The 21,096-nt window shown below is 31.0% G+C and overlaps 1 protein-coding gene across 1 annotated transcript; it reads left to right on the forward strand.

The window, feature by feature from the left end:
* The first annotated feature begins 10,675 nt into the window (after positions 1-10,675).
* On the forward strand, positions 10,676-12,060 carry LOC18100735 (protein OXIDATIVE STRESS 3 LIKE 4). Its single transcript, XM_006382079.3, has 2 exons — positions 10,676-11,330; positions 11,527-12,060. The coding sequence occupies exons 1-2, from the start codon at positions 10,981-10,983 to the stop codon at positions 11,951-11,953; spliced, it is 777 nt and encodes a 258-aa protein (XP_006382141.2). The 5' UTR covers positions 10,676-10,980; the 3' UTR covers positions 11,954-12,060.
* Positions 12,061-21,096: the final 9,036 nt, after the last annotated feature.

Raw genomic sequence — 21,096 nt, forward strand, 5'->3', positions numbered from 1 at the left:
AAATTTAAATTAAATCCTGAATTGATGAATCTTCTAGTTAAATCGTTAAGCTAGATAATGTTTTATAACTTAGATATAGAAGTTTTTTATTCAACTTTGTAACTTTACTACGTTGAGAATTGGATTTTGTTTTCACGTTATCATTTTATATTTAAAGAGAAAATCAAGCAAAAGTTTTTTTTTTTCTTACAAGCATGCATACACATTCATGTATGGATAGCGAACACCTTATCTGAAAATATCTTAATATTTTAAATCTTTGGTTCATTGTCTTGTAAGAAATTACTACCGTAGTAAGATTGATCTCTTCTTGTCTTGTAAGAAATTACTACCGTAGTAAGATTACATAGGCTATGACACCAAAAATATTTTCATGAACAGAGCAAGATATATTGGTTGACTTGCGTGGATGTTGGGTTTTCATACAAATCGAATGTCAATAGAGAAAGCAAACTTGGATATATATCAACTAAAACAAACGAATTTTCTCCAAGTTCATACTATATATATTACCAAGTATGTATTTGCATGATGTTCTTGTAGAAAGTTCAGCAATTTCTCGGGGTAGAAAATTTTCTAGAATGTTCTTCTATTTATGAGATTTTTCTATGTACTAGCAAAAAGTCAATCACCTAACTTAAAAATGTCAAACCACAAAAATATTGCCTTCCCTACTTTATTGTTTCTTTAAAAGTTGAAATTTGCATGAAAAACAATGATGTCAATCACGATAATGGCAATATTGATAATGGAATGTTCACATGTTTGGATTTCACAAGTTTCCTGTAAGCAGACGTGTGAGTTTTGATTTTTTGAGTCTAGGGAAAAATGAGGTAGGATTATAAGCATCATTTATACACCAACCTTCAACTTTTTTTTTTCTTTTCTAAAATTTGATTCATTGGTATGGAACTGCTGCATAAATCCATGATTTATGGGGTGTTTAAAATTATTTTTGCTTATGCTTTTAATTGTTTTTTAAAAGTATCTTTTACTTGAAAAAATATTAAATTAATATTTTTTAAAGTTTTTTCTAATGGTTGTGATACTCTAATATTAAAATTAAAAAAAATTAAAAAAATTATTTTCAAATAAAAATTTATTTTGAAAAGTACCATGCACCGTAATTCCAAACTTTTGTTTAATCTTTATTAAGCATTCAAGAACCCTAATTTTTATTGGTAACAAGGATACAAGGGTGGAAATTATTTTGATAATTATTGGTCCCATCCGGTTTTGATAATTATTCTCGAATTTAAATCACGTAGAAGGATGGAAGATTTGGATAATTCTTCTCACACACACTACCTTATGAGTTTGGCCATTGCGGATGTGAAAAGCAAAAATATACTATAGTACTCTCTTCCAATTGAATAATGATGAATGATGGATGAGTTTTCTTTGATAAATACCAATAAGTCTCATAATCACGATGAGCTAGCTCCTCGCAAAAAACAGCAGCCGCAGAAGAAGAAAACTATTGTATGAAGAGAAAATAATAATTGTTTGATTTTATAGTAATAGTCAACTCAATTCCTACAGTGATAATATTTTTTTTTTATCTTACATTAATTACCTTTATGTGATCTAACCTAACTAATATATCTCATAGAACGTTCTAACCTCGTAAGTGATAATAGGTTTTCATGAATGAAAAATAAATTATTTTAATTTTTGTAAAATCCAGATTTGAAATGCAATTATATATAAAATATATTGTAAAAAGCAGAATCTATTTAATTAACTAAACGAATAAAAAACAAAAAAAGCTAATACAATCCTAAACGGCATCAAAGAGATAAGAAGATTGGCTCTGACGCAAGCTTATTAATACTAAACGGTATCAAAGTCATAAGAAGATTGTATCTGACGCATCAGGTTAGGGTTCGATTCTCATCCTTGGAAAGCTCTTCTCTGTCTTTCGCGTGGATTGTTAGTGAATTTAAGAAGTTTGTCCCTCAGAACAGATCAAAGGTTAGACATAATCCGGTCCCATGGAGTAAAGGTTGATCCAAGAATATTTCTCTACTTGTAAACATGAGAAAAGGGCAGTGCTCTCTGTCGCACAAATCACTTGAACGTATGGCACTTCTCAGGGAAGGAAAAAAAAACCCTAGATGTGATATGCACGATAATTGATGAAATAAGTAGCTATAAAGATCTTGATATTTATTAACTGATGAAATGAAACAAAATCGTGTTCATGCATGTAGACGGAAATGCTGCTGAATTGATTTCAAGCGGGAGATAGCCATGCTCGAACCCCATCGATCCCATCAGTAATCCCAACAACAACGCAAATTAAATCTTAGCTTTGATGGTCATGATGGCATTACCAAGTCAAATTTACACCAATTTATTTTCTCTTTGCACTTTGAATCATCACTGCCCACTTTAAAAAAGAAAAACAAAGAATCATCATACATGATCAAATTTAAGTCGCAACAAAAGGAATCAGAAATCTACACATAATCTTCCACAGAGAAAAGATGTGGAAAAAAGAGACATGGCTTAGTGGTTTAGTTGTCCGGTCCCACCTTTGATTATTGTTTTTTAATCAATGGATCCCTATTGTTTTTTTCGAGCACCGGAGATATAGCCTAGCTAGTTTTCTTTAATTAGATTATCTTAAGAGATAAGGTAGGTATTCAAATGGCTAGGAGTAAGAGTAGAGCAACCCATTGGTCATCCTTGGCATTGACCTAATTTCCCCCAATAAGATTAATTAAATAATTCATACTACTAATTTTTAATCATAAGGTTATGATCATTATGCCAATCCCACATCTTTACACTAAATCTTCTTTGTTATTGGGTTTTACCTGAATCTTCTATATTCCAATTATGTATTCGTGATAAATTTCTTTCCGTTCTTTCTAAAATTTGATTTTCATATGATAATTATGAATGCATTTTTATTTTAATAATTAAAATTAATGATTTGTTGACCTAAAACTTAGCCTTTATAATCACGTTTAAAATTAAATTAGATAAGAGTTAATTAGGTCAAACATAATTGTTATGATGAGTCTATTTAAAATCCAATTTGACAATTAAAAAAAATCAAAACAATACTAGTTTAACTTAAAAATAAATATTAAAACAATCTCGTTTTGGATTATCTAAATCAACCCTCTTAACTCATGATATAAATTTTAAATCAGATTTAATTTAATAACTCCATAGCAAATACAAGAATGGGGTTAAGATTTTAATATTAGAATATCTGTCAGACCATGAAGAAAAGTTCACCATGTATAAGCAAAAACCTGATTGGCATTTCTTGTCCAATGGTGCTCATTGGCATGTGAGGATCCTAAAGCTTAAACAAATATAGTAATCTAGGTAGAACCTAATATGCTTTCTTAAGTTCTCTTTGTGCGCAAATTGGCATTTCATTATCATAAAATATAAGCAAAATGATTTTGTATTAACAACTGGATCATCCATTAAAGAATATTCGAGCCGTACAAATTATGGGTGCAACCCACGCATCAATGATTCAGTTTTTATATAGTTCTTACCCTTTTTTCACTGTTTGATTCCGTTCAAACTTCAAAGGGGATTAGTCAATTTGTGAGTTGGCTAATCCTTTAATTAAGATTGCTATTATTGGTGTTCTCGTTTTGACTGTGCCTTGAGTTTGAAATTTGATTCTTCCACTTACCTTTCTTCTTCTTGTTTTTTTAAGATTTTTTTTCTTTTTTATTCATTAATTTGATTAAAGATTTTCGTAATGATAAGAGGTATTCGTATCAAATGAGATTATATGTTAGTTTTGGCTCCTCTCCTCCCTCAATTACTTGATATATATTATTAGAACCCGGAGGAGGGTCTTGAGAATTGATTTGATTTTTACAAACTATAAACATAATTAATTTTTAGAAAATATTAACATTTATTGCAATAATAATTTATACTGAAGAACATTATTAAGCAATGGGAATCAAATAATTATATTCTGAATGAGTTTTAAATATTTTGTATATATTCAATTTCATTAATTAAAAATAAAAAAACATGTAATTTATTATGTAAAAAGAGCTAAATCACATACATAAAAATATACAAATAAAATACACCTTTCAATTAATTGACATATATTTTCATAGGACTCAATTCTTTCTTGTAAAGAATTCAAATTTAATGCAATTTAACAGTTAAATTTCACAGCTAAGCAATTAAAATTAAAGCATTTTTTACAGAGCAATCGCTAGCTAGCTATTATACTGTTGTCACCTCTCAAGGGAAGAAATGAAACCGTTTATAATATCAAATGCTTTAATTGTCAACTTGCTAGCTACAAGAAATTGTAATTAACAAAGAAACATCATTTTCCTTAAATTGCCATAAACTAGATCCAACTTGAACATCGTAAGAGTAGATATGTTAGATACCTTTTCATGTCTTTAACTCTTTGTCCTAAAAACTATCTACCAAAAAAATTTAAAATAAATTAAACACATCTTGAAGTAATTTAACTTGAAAATTACATCGAAGACTATGTACGTGATTATATAATTTATATTCTAAGTTTATACTTACATTCGTTTTCATAATCCATATGTGATTGTGACTTCGAGGCAAACAAAATATACTCCAAGATGTGCATAAGTTTATACTTATTGTAAATTTATTTTTACGAGGGACTTCTTGTTATTGTAATTAACAAAGAAATAATGTCATGGATATCCCAAATTTTATTTTTGTTGAAATAGATATGTGCATGCGTCAGCTTATATACTCGTACATTTAGTTTAATTGATAAGATTATCTTTCATCCTACATGTAAGATTTCTAACATATATATATATATATATATATATATATATATATATATATATATAACCAAGACATCTTTTACTGTAAAGTTGCACACTAGAATTTCATAGCTCTGAAAGCTTGGGATAGAGATATTATTATCTTTTTCTATTGATTTATTTGTTATTTTTAATGGTTATAAAAGCGTTATAGTAATTTTATATTGATTTTAATAATGCAATTACGACATTGACTTTAAAAAATAAATAGTCATAATCTTTGGTCTAGGGATCTTATGGTTATTTTATTTCTCGTTCAATAATATAACCACCTTATTATCCTTAATGTTTAATTTTTTTAGCCTTGATTTTACGGGTTTGGTTGTAAATTCATAATGGTTTTTTTGTTATTATTGTTTAGTCCTAAAAGCATTTTTTATATATATAAAAAAGATAAAGCTGCAGACGAGTGCCTCGCACTCGTCAACCGCTCTGTTGACTTCGGGCGGCGCTTGCGGCTAACTCCGATGGTGTTAATCGTGCTTCCACCGCATTATTTGATTCGTCTTGGCATCCTCTTCCTTTCTAAGTGGCGTGTGTATGATAGTTTGATCGGGTTTGGTGTCAATTTGCTTTTCTTTTCTTCTTTTCTTCCTTTTTTTCACTTCTCTTTCTTCTTCGGGTTGCAAGTTGGCCATGCAAAAAGTTATATTAACCCTTCAATTTCCTTTTTCTTTTGATTCGGTCACTATTATCTTAATTGAAATTGTTTTAATTACATTTATTATTTATAATTTTATTTTATTTTCGGTTTCATCCATGGTCATTTGATTTCTTTAATTTTTTTTAATCAAATTTGGTCCTCATTCTTTTAATAGCTATTTGTTTTGTTTTGATTCATTTTCTTGATTGATTTGTTTTTTTTTTCCATTCCATCCCTAATAATTCTTTTAATTGCTATTTTTTTATTTACTTTCTTAATTGATTTGTCCTTTTCAATTCCATCCCTAAAAAAATAATTTCATTTCATTTTCCCTAAACATCAATTAATTTTTATGTCGAATTTAATTCTAATTGTTTTAATTGCTATTTATTTTGTTTTGCATTGTTTTTTATTTTATTCATCCGGTTTCATATGTGTTTTTATTTCTATTATCTTTTATTGATTTTAATAAATAAATTCAGTTGACACAAGCAGGTAAATATCTTATTTTACGAGAAAAAATATTTTGATCGACGTCCATCTCTCAATTTTTCTACTTTCTCTTTTATTAATGATTTGTTTTTATTTACATAGATGATTATTAGATGTTTAGATAGAATTTTTTATTTATACTTATAATTTTTATTATGTAAAAACAAATACTGAAATAGCTTTTATACTCAAGTTGTTTTTCTTAAGAAAAAAATTTATAGCCTGCTGCAGAGTATGAGCCAAATCAAATTTTTATTTTCCCTTTAATGAATTGTTTTTTTGCCCTCATTTTTTTTGATGTTTTTCTGTAATTTATTTTTTATGATTTCATCTTTTGACATTTGACTTGTTGGGGGATTCGGCTTTGTACAATCTTTTCATTCTGTATTTGTTTTTTAAATATTTATTTTGTGATTATCTTTGATTTTTTTTATGAATTTATTCTGATCTCACGATCCAAATCACGAGTTTTGCATGCCATTTTTTAAGAATTGTTTTGTCTGTATTTGATTTTTTCAAGATATTAGTCTAATTCATTTATAGTTATGTTTTTGTTTTATACAAATGAAGTTTATCTTTCAAAATAAAAATATTTATTTTGAAATAATATTGCTAATGTGTTCGGCTTTGCGCAATTGTTTTACGGCGTGAGTTTATTCAGTCAATTTTATTGTGTTTATCTTTTAGATCATGAGTTTTTTAGAGTTTAGATTTATCTTTTATTGATTTAAATAAATAAGTTTAGTGAATATAATGTGGTGAATGTCTTATTTTGTATGATTGAATATCTTAATATGTATTCATCTCTTAATTTTTTTTATTTTTTCTTTTGGTCATTGTTAATGATTTTATTTATTTATTTACATAAATAATTATCAATTTATTTTATTAAATGCTTGTATATGCTTTTCAATTTATACTTTAAAATTTTTAATATTAAAAAATACATTGAAGCACTTTGCATGTCCAATATATTTAAAAAAAAAAAAAACATTACCATGGCAAATTACGGGTTAAATGGCTACTACATGAGTGTGTTTGGTATTGTGGTAGCTGTTGTGGTTGTGATTTGAAAAAAATTATTTTTATAAAAAGTACTTTTAGTTGAGGTTGGTTTGGGAAAATATATGTTTGGTTAAAACTGTGATTGAAATTGAGGTCGAACAAAAAGTAGTTTAATGTGTTTGGTTAAAAGAATGCTTTTTAAATTGAGGTTATAAAATAAATAATATATATATATATATATATATATATATATATATATATATATATATATATATTGATGATTTTTAATTTAAATATTGTAGATTTAACTACTATTATTACATCATGAAATAAATAATATTGATATCAAATATTTTTTATTATTTCATTAAACTATGTGCAATTTCATCACGTACGAAATCTATCCAACAAGGACTATATTTTCCATGGTTTCTTAAGCGCGCAACAATATCAGGTAAAAATATCATCAAGAACAAAATTGAGATTGCAATCAAATTCTCCAAATGCTACGTCATCAAACGATCTCCTTCTAATTTTTCAAATAAAACACAATTAAAAATAAAAATAAAAAGTGAATTTTTTTAACTAGGTCGGACCCGACAAGAACAAAATTGGGATTGCGATCAAATTATGCAAATGCTACGTCATCAAACGATCTCCTTCTAATTTTTCAAATAAAACATAATTAAAAATAAAAATAAAAACTGATTTTTTTTTTAACTGGGTCGGACCCGGCAAGAACAAAATTGGGATTGCGATCAAATTCTGCAAATGCTATGTCATCAAATGATCTCCTTCTAATTTTTCGAATAAAATACAATTAAAAATAAAAATAAAAAATAATTTTTTTTACCGAGTCAGACTCGGTTCAATGCATTTTTAGCTTTGGACCGGACCCTGTTCCGACGGAATAGTAACCGAAACAGTGGAGGATGACTCCACTGTTCATGTGAACAGTGGAGTTGAACTTCACTGTTCACTTAAGTGAACAGTGGAGAGTGAAAACTCTCCACTGTGTTCGCAGGTTTGTGGAAAGAAGCAGAGAGCTGCTTTCCACAAACCTGCAGTTTTAAGCAATTTTAAATGGCCCCACATGTATAGTATATTATGGTTCTTTGTTACCAAACATTTAAAAGTTGCAGTTTATTTTAAAAGTAATCGCACCGCGTAAACAAAAAGCCACTCAAATCTTGTTGTCATGAGAGATGTGATGACTATGATGGGAGGAGAGAGCAAATTTTATCGTGGAAAGCCCAAGCTATTATATTTTATTTATTATAAACACTAAATGTACTCATGCATATTTCCCAAATCAATACACATATTTATTTGTCGATTTATTAAGCTTGTCAAATATTAATGACGGAATAAGATTTATTGATATTTTTAATACTTATTAAAAAGATATTTATTTTTGGCACAAATTCATAATGGGTTTTGAGAACATGTTTTGGACATAATCATGGATGCAATTATTGGGTCATATCAAGCGCTTTATGAGTTTGGAAAACGCGTTTGAACCTAAATGTTGAACTCTTGTCCAACACAACTTTTTTAGCTCGGGTATCATACTCGAGCTCAGCAATTAGGCATGTGCCCAACCCTAGTGGCTTAGTCCTCGATTTTGAACCCAATAACATGGCTAAATGTTCATGGGCTAAACGAGTGTCCTAAGTCAAATCTTATTTTTCCTTATTAGTATTTGTGTAATGAATATTTGTTTCTTATTAATGCACACCAAGTTCGGGATGGATTGGTGTGGTTCCTCTACGCCTATAAAATATATTTATCATTTATTAATAGTTGTATAAGTGACATTTGTCACTTATTGATGTTATCAGGATAAAATAACTCTCTAACCCAGTGACTCAAGCAAAAGATAAGGTTCATGAGTTATAAATACCCTTTGAAATATTTAGGTAAAAAGTTGACAATTTACGTTCAAAGACACATATATCCAAAATAAGAACACATAATCTTCTTTTTAAAATTTAATACTCTTTAGCATATTTATTATTTTTTCTCTATATAAGATTACTAACTTAATCCTTCTCTTAAAATATAACTTTTTGTAGGTATGGTGAATCATTTATCAAGATATAGTTTTCTTTACCATGCATAACGTATTGATATGGATAATTTGAATGCCATATTTGTGTTTTAAAGTAGCGTTTAATTATTCTATCAAGATAAAAAAGATAATAATAATAAAAATACAAAGAACATGTCTCTTATATATTTTATGTTTTAAAAATATAAAAATTTACTTTAAAATTATTATAAAAAAAATTAGTTTATATTTATATTTTTATCTATTCAACCTAATACTTTCTTTTTCAAGATAATAATAAAATGTTACCCAATCCAAAATATTATAAAAAATTAATTTTTATTTTTATTTTTATTTTTATCTCTATAACTAAATACTTTTCATTCTTTATTGTTTTTATTTATTTTGTCTCAAGATAATATTAAAACACTACTTAAAAAATAGTCTTAATAATAAACGAGATTTGCTCTTTATTTAAAATTTTCAATTTCAAATATAACAATTAATCCTGAAAAATGTTACTTTTGAAATATATTAGAATGATATCGAAATATATTATTAAGATTGTTCAAGAAACAAATTTAGGACCACGTCGATACTCCTTACTTTCTAGCAAAAATAAATACAAAATAAAAAAGAGAGAAAATAACTTATGGTACAATAGATGGCGGTTTATGGATGTCATTTATGATCAGTCTCCCTTCATGTCCTCTTTGCCACGTCATCAAGAACGTGTCGAACCTAAGCCCACGCCGGCGGATGTTATCATTTCTATCCCTACTTTCTCTACCATATACTTCGTAGTTCGTACATATTTCACCGTATGTACGTATATAAATACGCATATATATAGAATACCAATGTCCATCGTCCATCCATCTATTCTTAAATTTCATCTCACTTTGGTCCTCATCTTATTATTATTATTATTATTTTTTTTTATCTTTATAGCATCCTCCTGCTATCCTACCCAGTCCGTATTTTGATATTATGTTATATTTTACATTTTCTTTAGATTATATCCAATCCTCCAAAATAAATAAACAATCCTAAAAAAAAAAAACCAATGAAAATTTCAAGTATAATAACAATTAAAACTTTTATAGAATTTAAATAAAATGAAATCCTAAAAGAGTAGCCATTGAAGTTAAGTGAAAATTACAAAAATTATCTATTAATAATTGATATAAGTATACATACGATTATAATAGTTGTTAGATGAGTTTGTGGACTAACTTGAAAAATAACCTAGATCAATAAATTAATTATTTTTATTTAAATGATATTATTTTGTATTTTTAATCTTTTTAATATTAATCTGGTTAAGTTTTAATAAGATTAATCAGGACACTAAAAACTTAATTAAATCATTCATGTTTTATTAGATCAAATATTTTTTTTTAATTCAACTTAAATCTTGGACTAGGTCTTATTTAGTATCATGAATTTTCTAAATCGACCTGTGTTATTGAGCTAGACTGAGTTAAAAAACTACGCAGACAATAGTTACAAAAATAAAGTTGAAGAATAAATAATATCAAAATAAAAACTAGTTTAATGATCAAAGTGAAACAAGACTGACAATAGAGGGACCAAATAAAAACATATTAACTCCCTGACAGACATAGACATAAATCCATACATTTTGAGTGCATATATATCCACTCACTCTTCCTCCTTATCTGTCTCTCTCTCTTTCCATCTCTAGAAACACTCTTGTTTTTATAAATTTGTGATCTTTCTTTCTCTCCTTAACCTTCACCCTATCGACCTTATCCTGCACTCGATCTCTTACCTTGTGCTAACCTTTTCATGGTAGCAAACCCCATCTTGAAACCAAATACTAGAGAAGAAGACGACGGAGGAGAGGTGAAGGCTAAAACGGTAAAAAAAGATCCCCACTTTCCCATTTCTTTCACCATCCATTAGCCATTTACAGTTTGTGATTAGCTGTGAGAGCGACAAAGTTCATGGAGGTTTTGGTGGGACCCACTTTTAGCATCGGCGGCGATGTTTCCTCAAATGGGTCGTCGTTCGTTGTACCTCCACCACCGCAGGAGAAGCACCAGGTGGGAGTGGCCCCGCCGTTCTTGTTCTTGAAAGAGGAAGATGGTGATGGTGATGAGAGTCCGATCTCGAGCCGGGGCGGGTCGGGTATACACACGGATGATTTATCTGAGAGTTCTTCGTCAATCGGAGCTCCGGATGACAGTGAAGAAGAAGATGACGACGACGACGACGAAGAAGATGGTGTCGTTTCTTCGAAAAAGAACAACGTTTTGGGCTCTTTGAATTCTTTAGAAGATGCTCTTCCTATCAAGTAAGTAATTTTTGGGGGTTTTTTAGTTGATTTTGGTGTTTTTTTTTTTTCCTATAAGTAATTAATAATTCTCCATCTCTTGGTTTATTTTTCTTTTTATTTATTTTCAAGAAAACTTGATTTAGCTACAGCTTATAGTAATTTTTCTAGAGGTATTTTAGTTGATTTTGGTATTTTTCTTTTTTCTTGATTTTAGGAGGGGATTATCGAATCATTTTTCAGGGAAATCAAAGTCATTCACAAATTTATCAGAAGTGAATACAGTAAACACAGTGAAGGAATTGGAGAAGCCAGAGAATCCATTTAACAAAAGGAGGAGAATTTTAATGGTAAATAAATGGTCAAGGAAATCTTTTTACAGTTGGTCAAATCCAAAATCCATGCCTCTCCTCGCTCTGCATGAAGATGATGATGATGATGACGACGACGACCCAAGATTAGGAGCAGCACAAGCACAAGCACAAGATCAAGAAAACAAGGAAAATCCATCTGGTGAAGCACTTACACAAGGCATCATAGCAAGAAAATTGCACGAGAGGAGGTTTGCTAAGTTTGGTATGAAGTCTCAAAGTTGCTTCTCCCTTTCAGATCTGCAAGAAGATGAAGAAGATGATGATGCATAACCCCCAACAACAATTTATTTTATTTTTACCTTAATTTAGTTTAGCTTTATTTTGTTTTCTTCTCCGATTTACAAAGTTTTTAATAAAAAAACTATATCTTCAATGCATTTTTTTTTTTAATTTTTTCGATAGGAGAAGATAATGCAAGATGGATAAATTTTTGTCATGGACACCCTTGGATGCTTGACTTGTTAAAGACATAATTAACCTTGCACTACTGGGATTTTGAGCCCTTTGGATAAGGATAACAGTGACTTTTCACCCATTTGGATGACCTGTAGGTAGCCAACTTTATCTTTATCCATCCAGCTTTATGGCATGGTAGGAGAGGAAGGATCTGTCCAAATTGATTCTCTTAAAAAAACATTTTATGGGGATTTTTCTGTATTAAGCTGTTAAATAAATGAATTAATGAAGTGTGCGTGACAACTGCCATGAGTTAATAAATGGGAGAAGAAAAGAAAAATCATAGAATGATCTTATCTTCTTTATCTTTTCAAAGTTGTTGATCTTATCGCAGGCAAGTATTCATGTGGGGATATTCAACTCTTTTATTGCCTTACAATGAGGCCTTGATACGTGTGGACGTGTAGGGCTATTTGGGCACTCATTGCAAGAGGGTATCATGCTCGAAATGTCCCTGTCTTAACCAAGATTTGGAAGGTTCTCCTGTATAAAAGGAACGTGCCTTAAATGGTATTCCCATGGATAAGTAATTTGGTAAGCCAATTTTGAACTTCTAGTGGGAAGGATCGTTGAAAAAGGTTTTGCAGAGTGAAATACGTGTGTCCTCAAAACATAATTCATGGGTTCAAGAATTACTAAATTGTATTTGGTTAGTGTTTTAATGAAGAAAAATGATATGATTATTTTTGGTTTGGTTTTGTGCTAAAAACAACCAAATTAACTTTTTATTTTTATTTTAAAGATTTAGAACCAAATTGAATTAAAAGACAATTGATCAATACAAAGGAAGATAATGAATGTTGACAATTAAGAACTTGATTGATCAGAATTAACACTTAAAATGATTCCAATTTAAATCAAACTCTTCAACTTCCAATATGAGATTAAAGAAACTATAAAGCAAAATTGAAAGAAGAAAAATCATCATTAATTTAATCATAGAGGCAAAAACTTGACTATTTGGAATTTCATCCCACAATTTAGTAATGTTAAATTAATTTTTTAATTTGATTTAATTCTCTCTTCTATATGTCGTATAAGGCATGCCTTACAACAAAAATTGTTTTTTACAAGGGATAACATGGAAGACGAAGTAAAGCCACGAGTGATTTTCTTTGCAAAACAAGTCTCCTATCAAAATAGAAGACCCTCCAATATTTAAGTTAGTAAAGTGTAGGAGAAAAATAGTGTATCATAAAGAGAAAGAGAATGAAAGTGTAAGGAGTGTATGTCGTGATTGTTATTTGTGGTTTGTGATCTTGTGTTGTTTTGTCGACTTATTTGTTTATATAGTCACATGAGGTATTTATATACATTTGTCACATGATTTTATCTGAGAGAGCATGGAGTTTCAACAAGTAATTATGGAGAATAATTTCCTTTACAATGCAGATTACCACTAAAATAAGTTGTTGGTTGTTGTGCCTCGTTGTACCATTAACGAGAAAGGTTGGTGCTCGCGGATGATTGGCGAGAAATGTTGGTTCCCATTAGGAAGACAAGTTAGTGAGATATAGCTATTGACGAGTAAGATAGACACCACACTGATAGATCATAAGTAAGTATAAGAGTGTGGTGTTGTATTAACTTTCTTAGAGGTCGTAACTTTACATCGTGGTGTCAGCTAGTAGCTAAGCTTCCTGAGAATTTGCATGGGGTTGAGATTCATTTCTAGGGTGGTTGGGATGAGGCTCATAATACCGTTTGTTATTGAGGGCCTAAAAGACATGATTGCCTTTTTAGGCATGGTCCAGATGGAAGGCTGTCTTAAACGAACAACCAAACAACAAGGCTGTCACATTTTTTATTAACTATACTTTCATTTGCCCCTCAAGTCTTTCAAAAAATTATGTTTGAAAGACTTAACTAATAGAAGGAGAGAAGAAAAACACTTATTGTCTTATATATATCATGTTGCCTTCACATAGATTTTGTTTCTCTATTTGCATACCCTGACTCTTTTTGGTAACATGCCATGCATAAGAGATGAGAGTTTTGGCATGCTAAGAAATTGACTTGTTTATTCCTTCTAGGATGAAGACCATTTTCACTTAAGATGAAAAATGTTTTATGATCATGAAAATAGTGTCAAAATAAGAATTATGCCAATGACAATGAAGGATCAATAACGAAATTATCATGATTAATGTTTATAGAGATAATTATTGGGAGACATAGAGATTTCATTTAAGACATGAATATTTTGTTTGGGATATAAAGATTTTGTTGGAGATATGAAGGTTTTTGTTGGAGATATGAATATGAGCAATACCATGGAGAAAAACATATGGAGACAACTTGGAGAGGCGATATTGATTTTGTTATTGAAAAGTTAAAATTTATTTTTATGTAAGTGGAAATACGATCCCTGAAACCCATATGATCTCAGGTAACTCATTATAGGACACATCAACCTCCTTCACTTTTTGTTTGAGTTCCATTTCCTTCATTACAAATTATTGGAGGTAACCTCTAACGATCAATCTATCTATCTCTTTTTTAGGGCATGATAGATCTTGGTATTGTGGTCATTATTGTTATGAAAAGAAAAACATCTATCGGGGTTTTGTATGTTTGAGCCACTCTTCATAGAGTGGTTGATATTACATGAATTCTTTTCGCTTGATGGAAGGAAAAGCCTCAATACACATGGTAATCAGGTGTGGTTATGAGTTTAACGAATGTTAGCTGACTACGACTGGATCCCTTAATGTTCCTTTTGGATTCTCTAGGGCTGCTAGGAGATCGATGATAATGTGTTGTGTTTCCCATTGATAATGTGAAACAATTGCTATATAACTAGAACAACATCGTTGGACACTAACTATGAGTAATTTATTGGAGACCTGATGAGCTGTTGTACCTACGACAAGAAGGTTAGTTTCCCTCCAATGAACTTATGTTTTTAAGTCTCCAGCCATGATTTTTGTTTTGAATGAGGAGAATGAACTAGCTTCTGTATAATTTCTCATAGACATTGCAACTAATAAAATTATAAAAACTTTAGATTAGATTTGATCTTCGATGGATGTGTCTTGGGTTGAAGTATCTAGGCGTGAATATGACATTTATCTTTGGACTTGATATTTTATGCAAAAACAAGTTCTTTATCAGAATAGAGGTTAGTAAAAGAAAAATAATATACATGAATGAGAAGGAGAATAAAGAGTGTAAGGATTGTAAGTTGTTATTAGTGGTTTATGATCTTGTATTGTTCTATTCCTTTTTTTTTTATTTACCTGGTGATTTGAGGTATTTATACACCTTGATCTCATGAGCTTGCCTAAAAAAACATGGAGTTGCTTGGAATAATTGTGGAAAATAATTTCCTTTGCAATATAAGTTACCTGTAAAATAAGTTATTGATTATTTTGTCTCATTGTGCTATTGACAACGCAGATGATTGGCAAGAAAAATTGATATTTTTTAAAGAGACAAGTTCACAAAAGATATAGCTATCGACATTGATAATTTGTGTGGAAGTACAGGAGAGAGTGGAGTTTTATTAGCTTTCTTGAAGGAAGGTCGTGACCTTGAACAATGGTGTGTCCTAGTCGCTGAGCTTTATGAGAATGTGCACAAGATTGAAATTCGGTTTCGGGACAAGATCTAAAATATGGTTTGTTGGTGAGGGTCTAAAGGATAAGATAGTTCGTTCAGACCTCATCCATATGGTAGTTAGGTTGTCCTAAATTAATGGACAACCACTGTCCTGTTTGGGCTCACCCAATCGACAAAGCTTACACCTTTTTTTTCTTTTTTTGTTCTTATTATTATCAGAGCCGAACTATTACAAGATTACAAGAAATGAAAATATCTATCACTATGCTGTTATTATTGAGCACCAAAGTCAAACAAATTGTGCTTCGTATGCTTTTCGTTGTCCTCCCCCACCTCTTGTCCACTGCCTGCACACATAGCACAAGACCTTTGATAGAATCAAAGCTCTTATCCTGTCTGGCAAGAACACGAAAAAAAGGTAAATTAAATTAAAAAAAACCCTGTTCTTATCGGTTGATGGTGGGTTCAAACTACAAATTGCATAATAGTCAAGATAAAAATTCAGGTTGGTGTAGTTATATACATCACTGAACAGGCCTAAGTCTTATCCCGAATCATACTCTATATGTTATTTTCTGGTTCAAAAATAGACCTTTCACCTAAGATACGCAAACCTATTAGGCTCACAACCATTCCCCTGTTTGCATGTCTTTTTTAAGGCTTTCAATGCTGCATATGTCTCTCCCGTAGACTACATCTTCCAAGCTCATCTTTAAGAGCATGCTTGGAACCTTTTTAATTAAATTTAATTAAGATATTTTAATAAAATTTTATGTTTGGAATATTTTGAGGGTTAAGAATTGAATTTTAAATGGAATTTAATATTTAAAAATACTACAAAAAAAATCACAAAAAAGAGAAATTTAGAGTTAAAACTAACTTATTCATAATACTTATTTTTAGAGATCTTTGAAGAAATAAAATGAAAATAATAAAAGTAATATAAAAAACAAAATAAATTAAATTTAATCTCATACAAATATATGAATTTGATTTATTTATCAATTGAATTAAATTAAAATAATTATTTTACATAACCTGTTAGAGTTGAACCTCGTGGAATCTCTTAATGGAGCACGTGTTGTATGGATGATGCATGTCATAATTCCTAATTATATCAATCACATTCCTTGAGAAAATTGTTCCCAAGGGAAACTCTTTTTGAGAATTCAAATTAAGGATAATGTTAAAGAAGAGTGGTAATTAATGCCAATAAAGCATTTGTTTAGTTAGGTGCGTTGGTTGTGCTTCAAGAATAATAATTGTGTTCTTATGATGCATTGAAAAATAAAATAAAAAATGATGCCACTCTTCATGGACTTCTTTTTTATATTCTTAAGTTAGTTTTTACACATTAAAATCAAGGTTATTTTTAATAAATCTAAAAATAGATTATTGAAGTCCGAATTGAAAAGACTTATGAATTTTGTTTTTATATAATGTGAAATAAGATTTTAATTTTAATAGCTAAAAAGTTAGCAATTGCAACTTTTGCAGGTGAATAGAATGTGGGTGATGTACCTGTAGAACAATTATTTCCTTTAATTAAAGTGACGATTATCTGATAATTAAGATAATTTATAGAAAACTTGTAGCAATTGCAAAACTAAAAGAGGACGGCAAGTTTGAAAATGTTTCCAAGCCTGCACCTGATCCTCCAGGAATAGTGCTGTGATCTCAAGATCTTTGTTCTTTTCGAAAGTACCAAAGTGGGTATCATGAAAGCACTCACAGAAGCATTGAAGAACAATAAAGTGTTCAGCAGAAGATAGCAGGCGTGCTGCGCTTCAAACTCAAGAGGCCAGTGAACAAGGAAGAGCAGGTCGGTTGCATGCTAGATTGACGAATGTGGATAAGATCCTTATTAACTTGGATGATGTTTTGACTAAACTGTAGCCTCACAACATGACAAAGCCATGGTTATCAGAGGTGAGATTTCAAAGATCGATCATCCCACTTGATGCCCTATTTGAACATGAGTAGTGGGATTTGCTCAAAACGAATGCTGGTGACCTCATCGAGTCTCCCACGTTGAAACCCGTGGCAGAGGAGGTTTGCGGAGAATGTGGAAGAAACATCCGAAGTGAGTGGCAAAAGAATAGTCGTTTCCACTGAATGCCATATCCAGGTTTTGTTTGCGTTTAATTTGAATTTACATTTTAATTTGAATGATTATCAATAATGATTATCTTATTGATCCGCTAATCTATTGTGTGTGTATATATATATATATATATATATATATATATATATATATTTTTTTTTAAAAAAAAAATAGATGTCAGAGAGAAGAAGGGAGTCATAAATATTTTCTTACATGTCTTTTATTCTTACATGTCCTCCTCATTGGATATCTTCAAATGGTCTATATAAAACATAGTTTACTTGAAATCTCTGTGCCGTCTAACTGCTTTAAAAATGTATGTAAGCAAATTTAGAATGAATACTTTAAGGCTACATGTGTTTTGTCTGGCAGTGTAAGAAAATCATCTGAACCTAGAAAAAAAAAAAGTAAAGTTCATTTTTGATAGAGTTGTAAGAACTGAAGGTTGGATTTGAGTTTTTTTGTTTTGTTTGTTGCATATAGCCTTAAAGACTTTATTTTTTTTAGGCTTTGTGCTAGGCTTGAGGTCGACGATCTATTGGAATAAGTGACCATTCATGTCTAATTTAGTAAATCAAAGTAGGGAAATAATATATAACAAAGAGAAGGGGGATATATATATGTGTTTTTGATTGTTATTTTGGTTCCAAGTTGTATCCTTTTGACCTAGTGATCCTCAAAATTGATAGACTTTTGATAGTAAGGGGATATGGTTGCAAAAGCATAGCAATGATAGAGGCTACAAACCTACTTTAAAGAATGACTTTTCACAGCACAATTATCCTACTATGCGCAAATAATGATATGCATATCGAGGGGGTAAGACAACGCCTACAACAGACTAGAGTGGCGCCTACAACAGGGAAAAGGATGCACATGTTTTCATAAGAATTCAAGTGCATGGGAGAGAATTGACTGGGCTACAACAGACTAGAGTGGCCTTGGGTTAGGTTAGGGTAAAGGGGCTTTGGCTGGGCTACCGCTTCTTGTCCCCGTCTAGCCTTTGGCTGGGAGCTTCGGCTGGGCTATCCCTTCTTCTCCCCGGCTAGTCTTCAGTGGGTCTTGGGTTTAGCATATTTTGCTTGCCCATCAATTTTAATCATAAGAGAGAACGAGAGAGTGGATAGTCACTAATAAGTAATAAGGCTCTGGTACAGTCAAAGAACCGTCCAAGAAAAAAATTATTTGTTAGATGAGACCTCGTATATGATATATATTAATGTTTCAAAATATATGTAGGGTTCGTTTTTTTGGAGGAACAAATTATCTGAACGGTGAAAAAATATGCTCGCAATTCCCTCGCTAGCTTATTTCAAGCCATTGCTGAAGAGAACGGATGATGCATCTTTTACATCATTCAAGGGCTTAAGGATTGTTCTTCTGAACTTAATTGTTAGATAGAGGTGGTCTAGATCTCTCGAGGAGAGTACTGGAAACCCGTCGTTGAGCTGGGCAAATTGCTTGTTGCACCTGGAAAAACTAGAAATTCAGAGTTTGGAAACCTTCAAAGGCTAGCTTATGCCATCGTGCACTGCCTCTTGAAATGTCATTGCCTTTATAGAATCTCAAATATTTGATGATTTACAAGTGTCAGAAACTGTCAAATGTTTTTGATTCATTCAACTTGCTGCAAAGGTTCGATGAGCTTGAAGAACTCGATGTAAAATCATGTGAAGCGCTAACCTCAGAGCCGAAAAGTATGCTGTTCGTGAGAATGAGATGCTTCCCCGCTTAAGAAAAGTTGTACTACGTAATTTACCAGAACTGCACATATGGAAAAGTCCTAGTACTGAACTATCACACATGCACAGAGTTGTTACAGAGGACTTGCAAGGATAAGAAGGAGAAGGGGGCATTGATAATCTGGTGTTCCCTCAATTAAAAGAGATTTCAGCATTCTAACTTCCCAACCTTACAGGCTTTCCTATCCCAAAGTGAAGAACTTTGCTGCTACTGTGATTTCAGGTGGAATCCAGAGCAGCCCAATGCTTAAGCCGATCAAACTGGATGGTGTTGACATAATGCTTAACAGTAGGGAGTTGATGAATGCAGTCGTAGAAGGGTACTCAAGGTTCCTGTCATTTTACCTTTTCATAATCATGACAACAATCAATATCATGCTAATTTACCTAATTGTATTCTGCAATTTTAAGAATCCATGATTTTCCATGGCCTTAAACACAGTGTGTACAAGAAGTTTTAATTATTTAGATTGCTTCATTCATACTTGTGTGACATGGTATCTCGCATCTTGAACTGATATTTTCTGCTATTATTTTCATTGGATTTAACCCCTTGTAAGTGCGAGCTGATGATTGATGTTATTATTATTATTTTTCTAGTACTGCAGTGTTCTTTCGATTCTTAAAGCCAAGCTTCATCCTCTCAAGACATCACTATTATGTTCCTCTACTTCTTCACTGCAAGGAGACCGCCATGTACTGCGTTTCGGATTTTAAGGTGTTTATATCATCTGGCATTACTTTTGGTGCTTTGAATATAACACAGCCGACCCTAGTCTGATCAGGATTCAAAGATCAAGGAAGACAATTTCTGAAAAGGGCATAAACAAGAACCCTAATAATGTTTTATTATTGAATAATTTCTTCTCTAATTGTCTATCTTTCCCGAAAGGATTACAATTTACAAGGTTTAAAACCGACCTTACATTGAAGGAAAATCATAATCTCTAAACAAACTGACCTTACATGGAAGGAAAATTAGAATTTCTAAGCAGATAGGAGATATAAAAATAAAATTCAAAATTTAGACTGAAAATTAAACAAGAAAATAATAAAACTGAATCAAACATTATCTTCTTGGATTTTTTGAAGACTTTTTTTTATGTGAGCCAGTGAAGCTGCCATAGCCACCACTATTGAACAAGACAATTTGAGCATGATTTAATTGTTGGATTGAAAGTTATGGATTTCTCTATCAATAAGTTACGGGTTTTTCTATCAGATTGGTCATTTGACACTTGGTCCATAAATGTGTTTGCTTGGCTTTACACATGGTACGATTGCAATGGACCCGCATCCTACTGTTCAGAACCCCCTGCATAGAATACTTCAAATGATTTAATGTTATGTTTTTCCTATTTGTTCTATATTATCGGCAATCAGGATATTACTGCATTAATATGGTGAGCATAAACGTGTTTCATCTGATAAAACATAAGGTTCTCTGTTGTTTTTAACGGGTTGCTTCCGGTGACTTATTTTGCTCGCTAATCCAGACTTTTTGTCATTTTTTTTCCATTTCTTCTTGTAATATCTTTGTATCTTTTAAT

Source organism: Populus trichocarpa, chromosome 6 (genome assembly GCF_000002775.5).
Source record: "Populus trichocarpa isolate Nisqually-1 chromosome 6, P.trichocarpa_v4.1, whole genome shotgun sequence".
Taxonomy (NCBI): Eukaryota; Viridiplantae; Streptophyta; class Magnoliopsida; order Malpighiales; family Salicaceae; genus Populus; species Populus trichocarpa.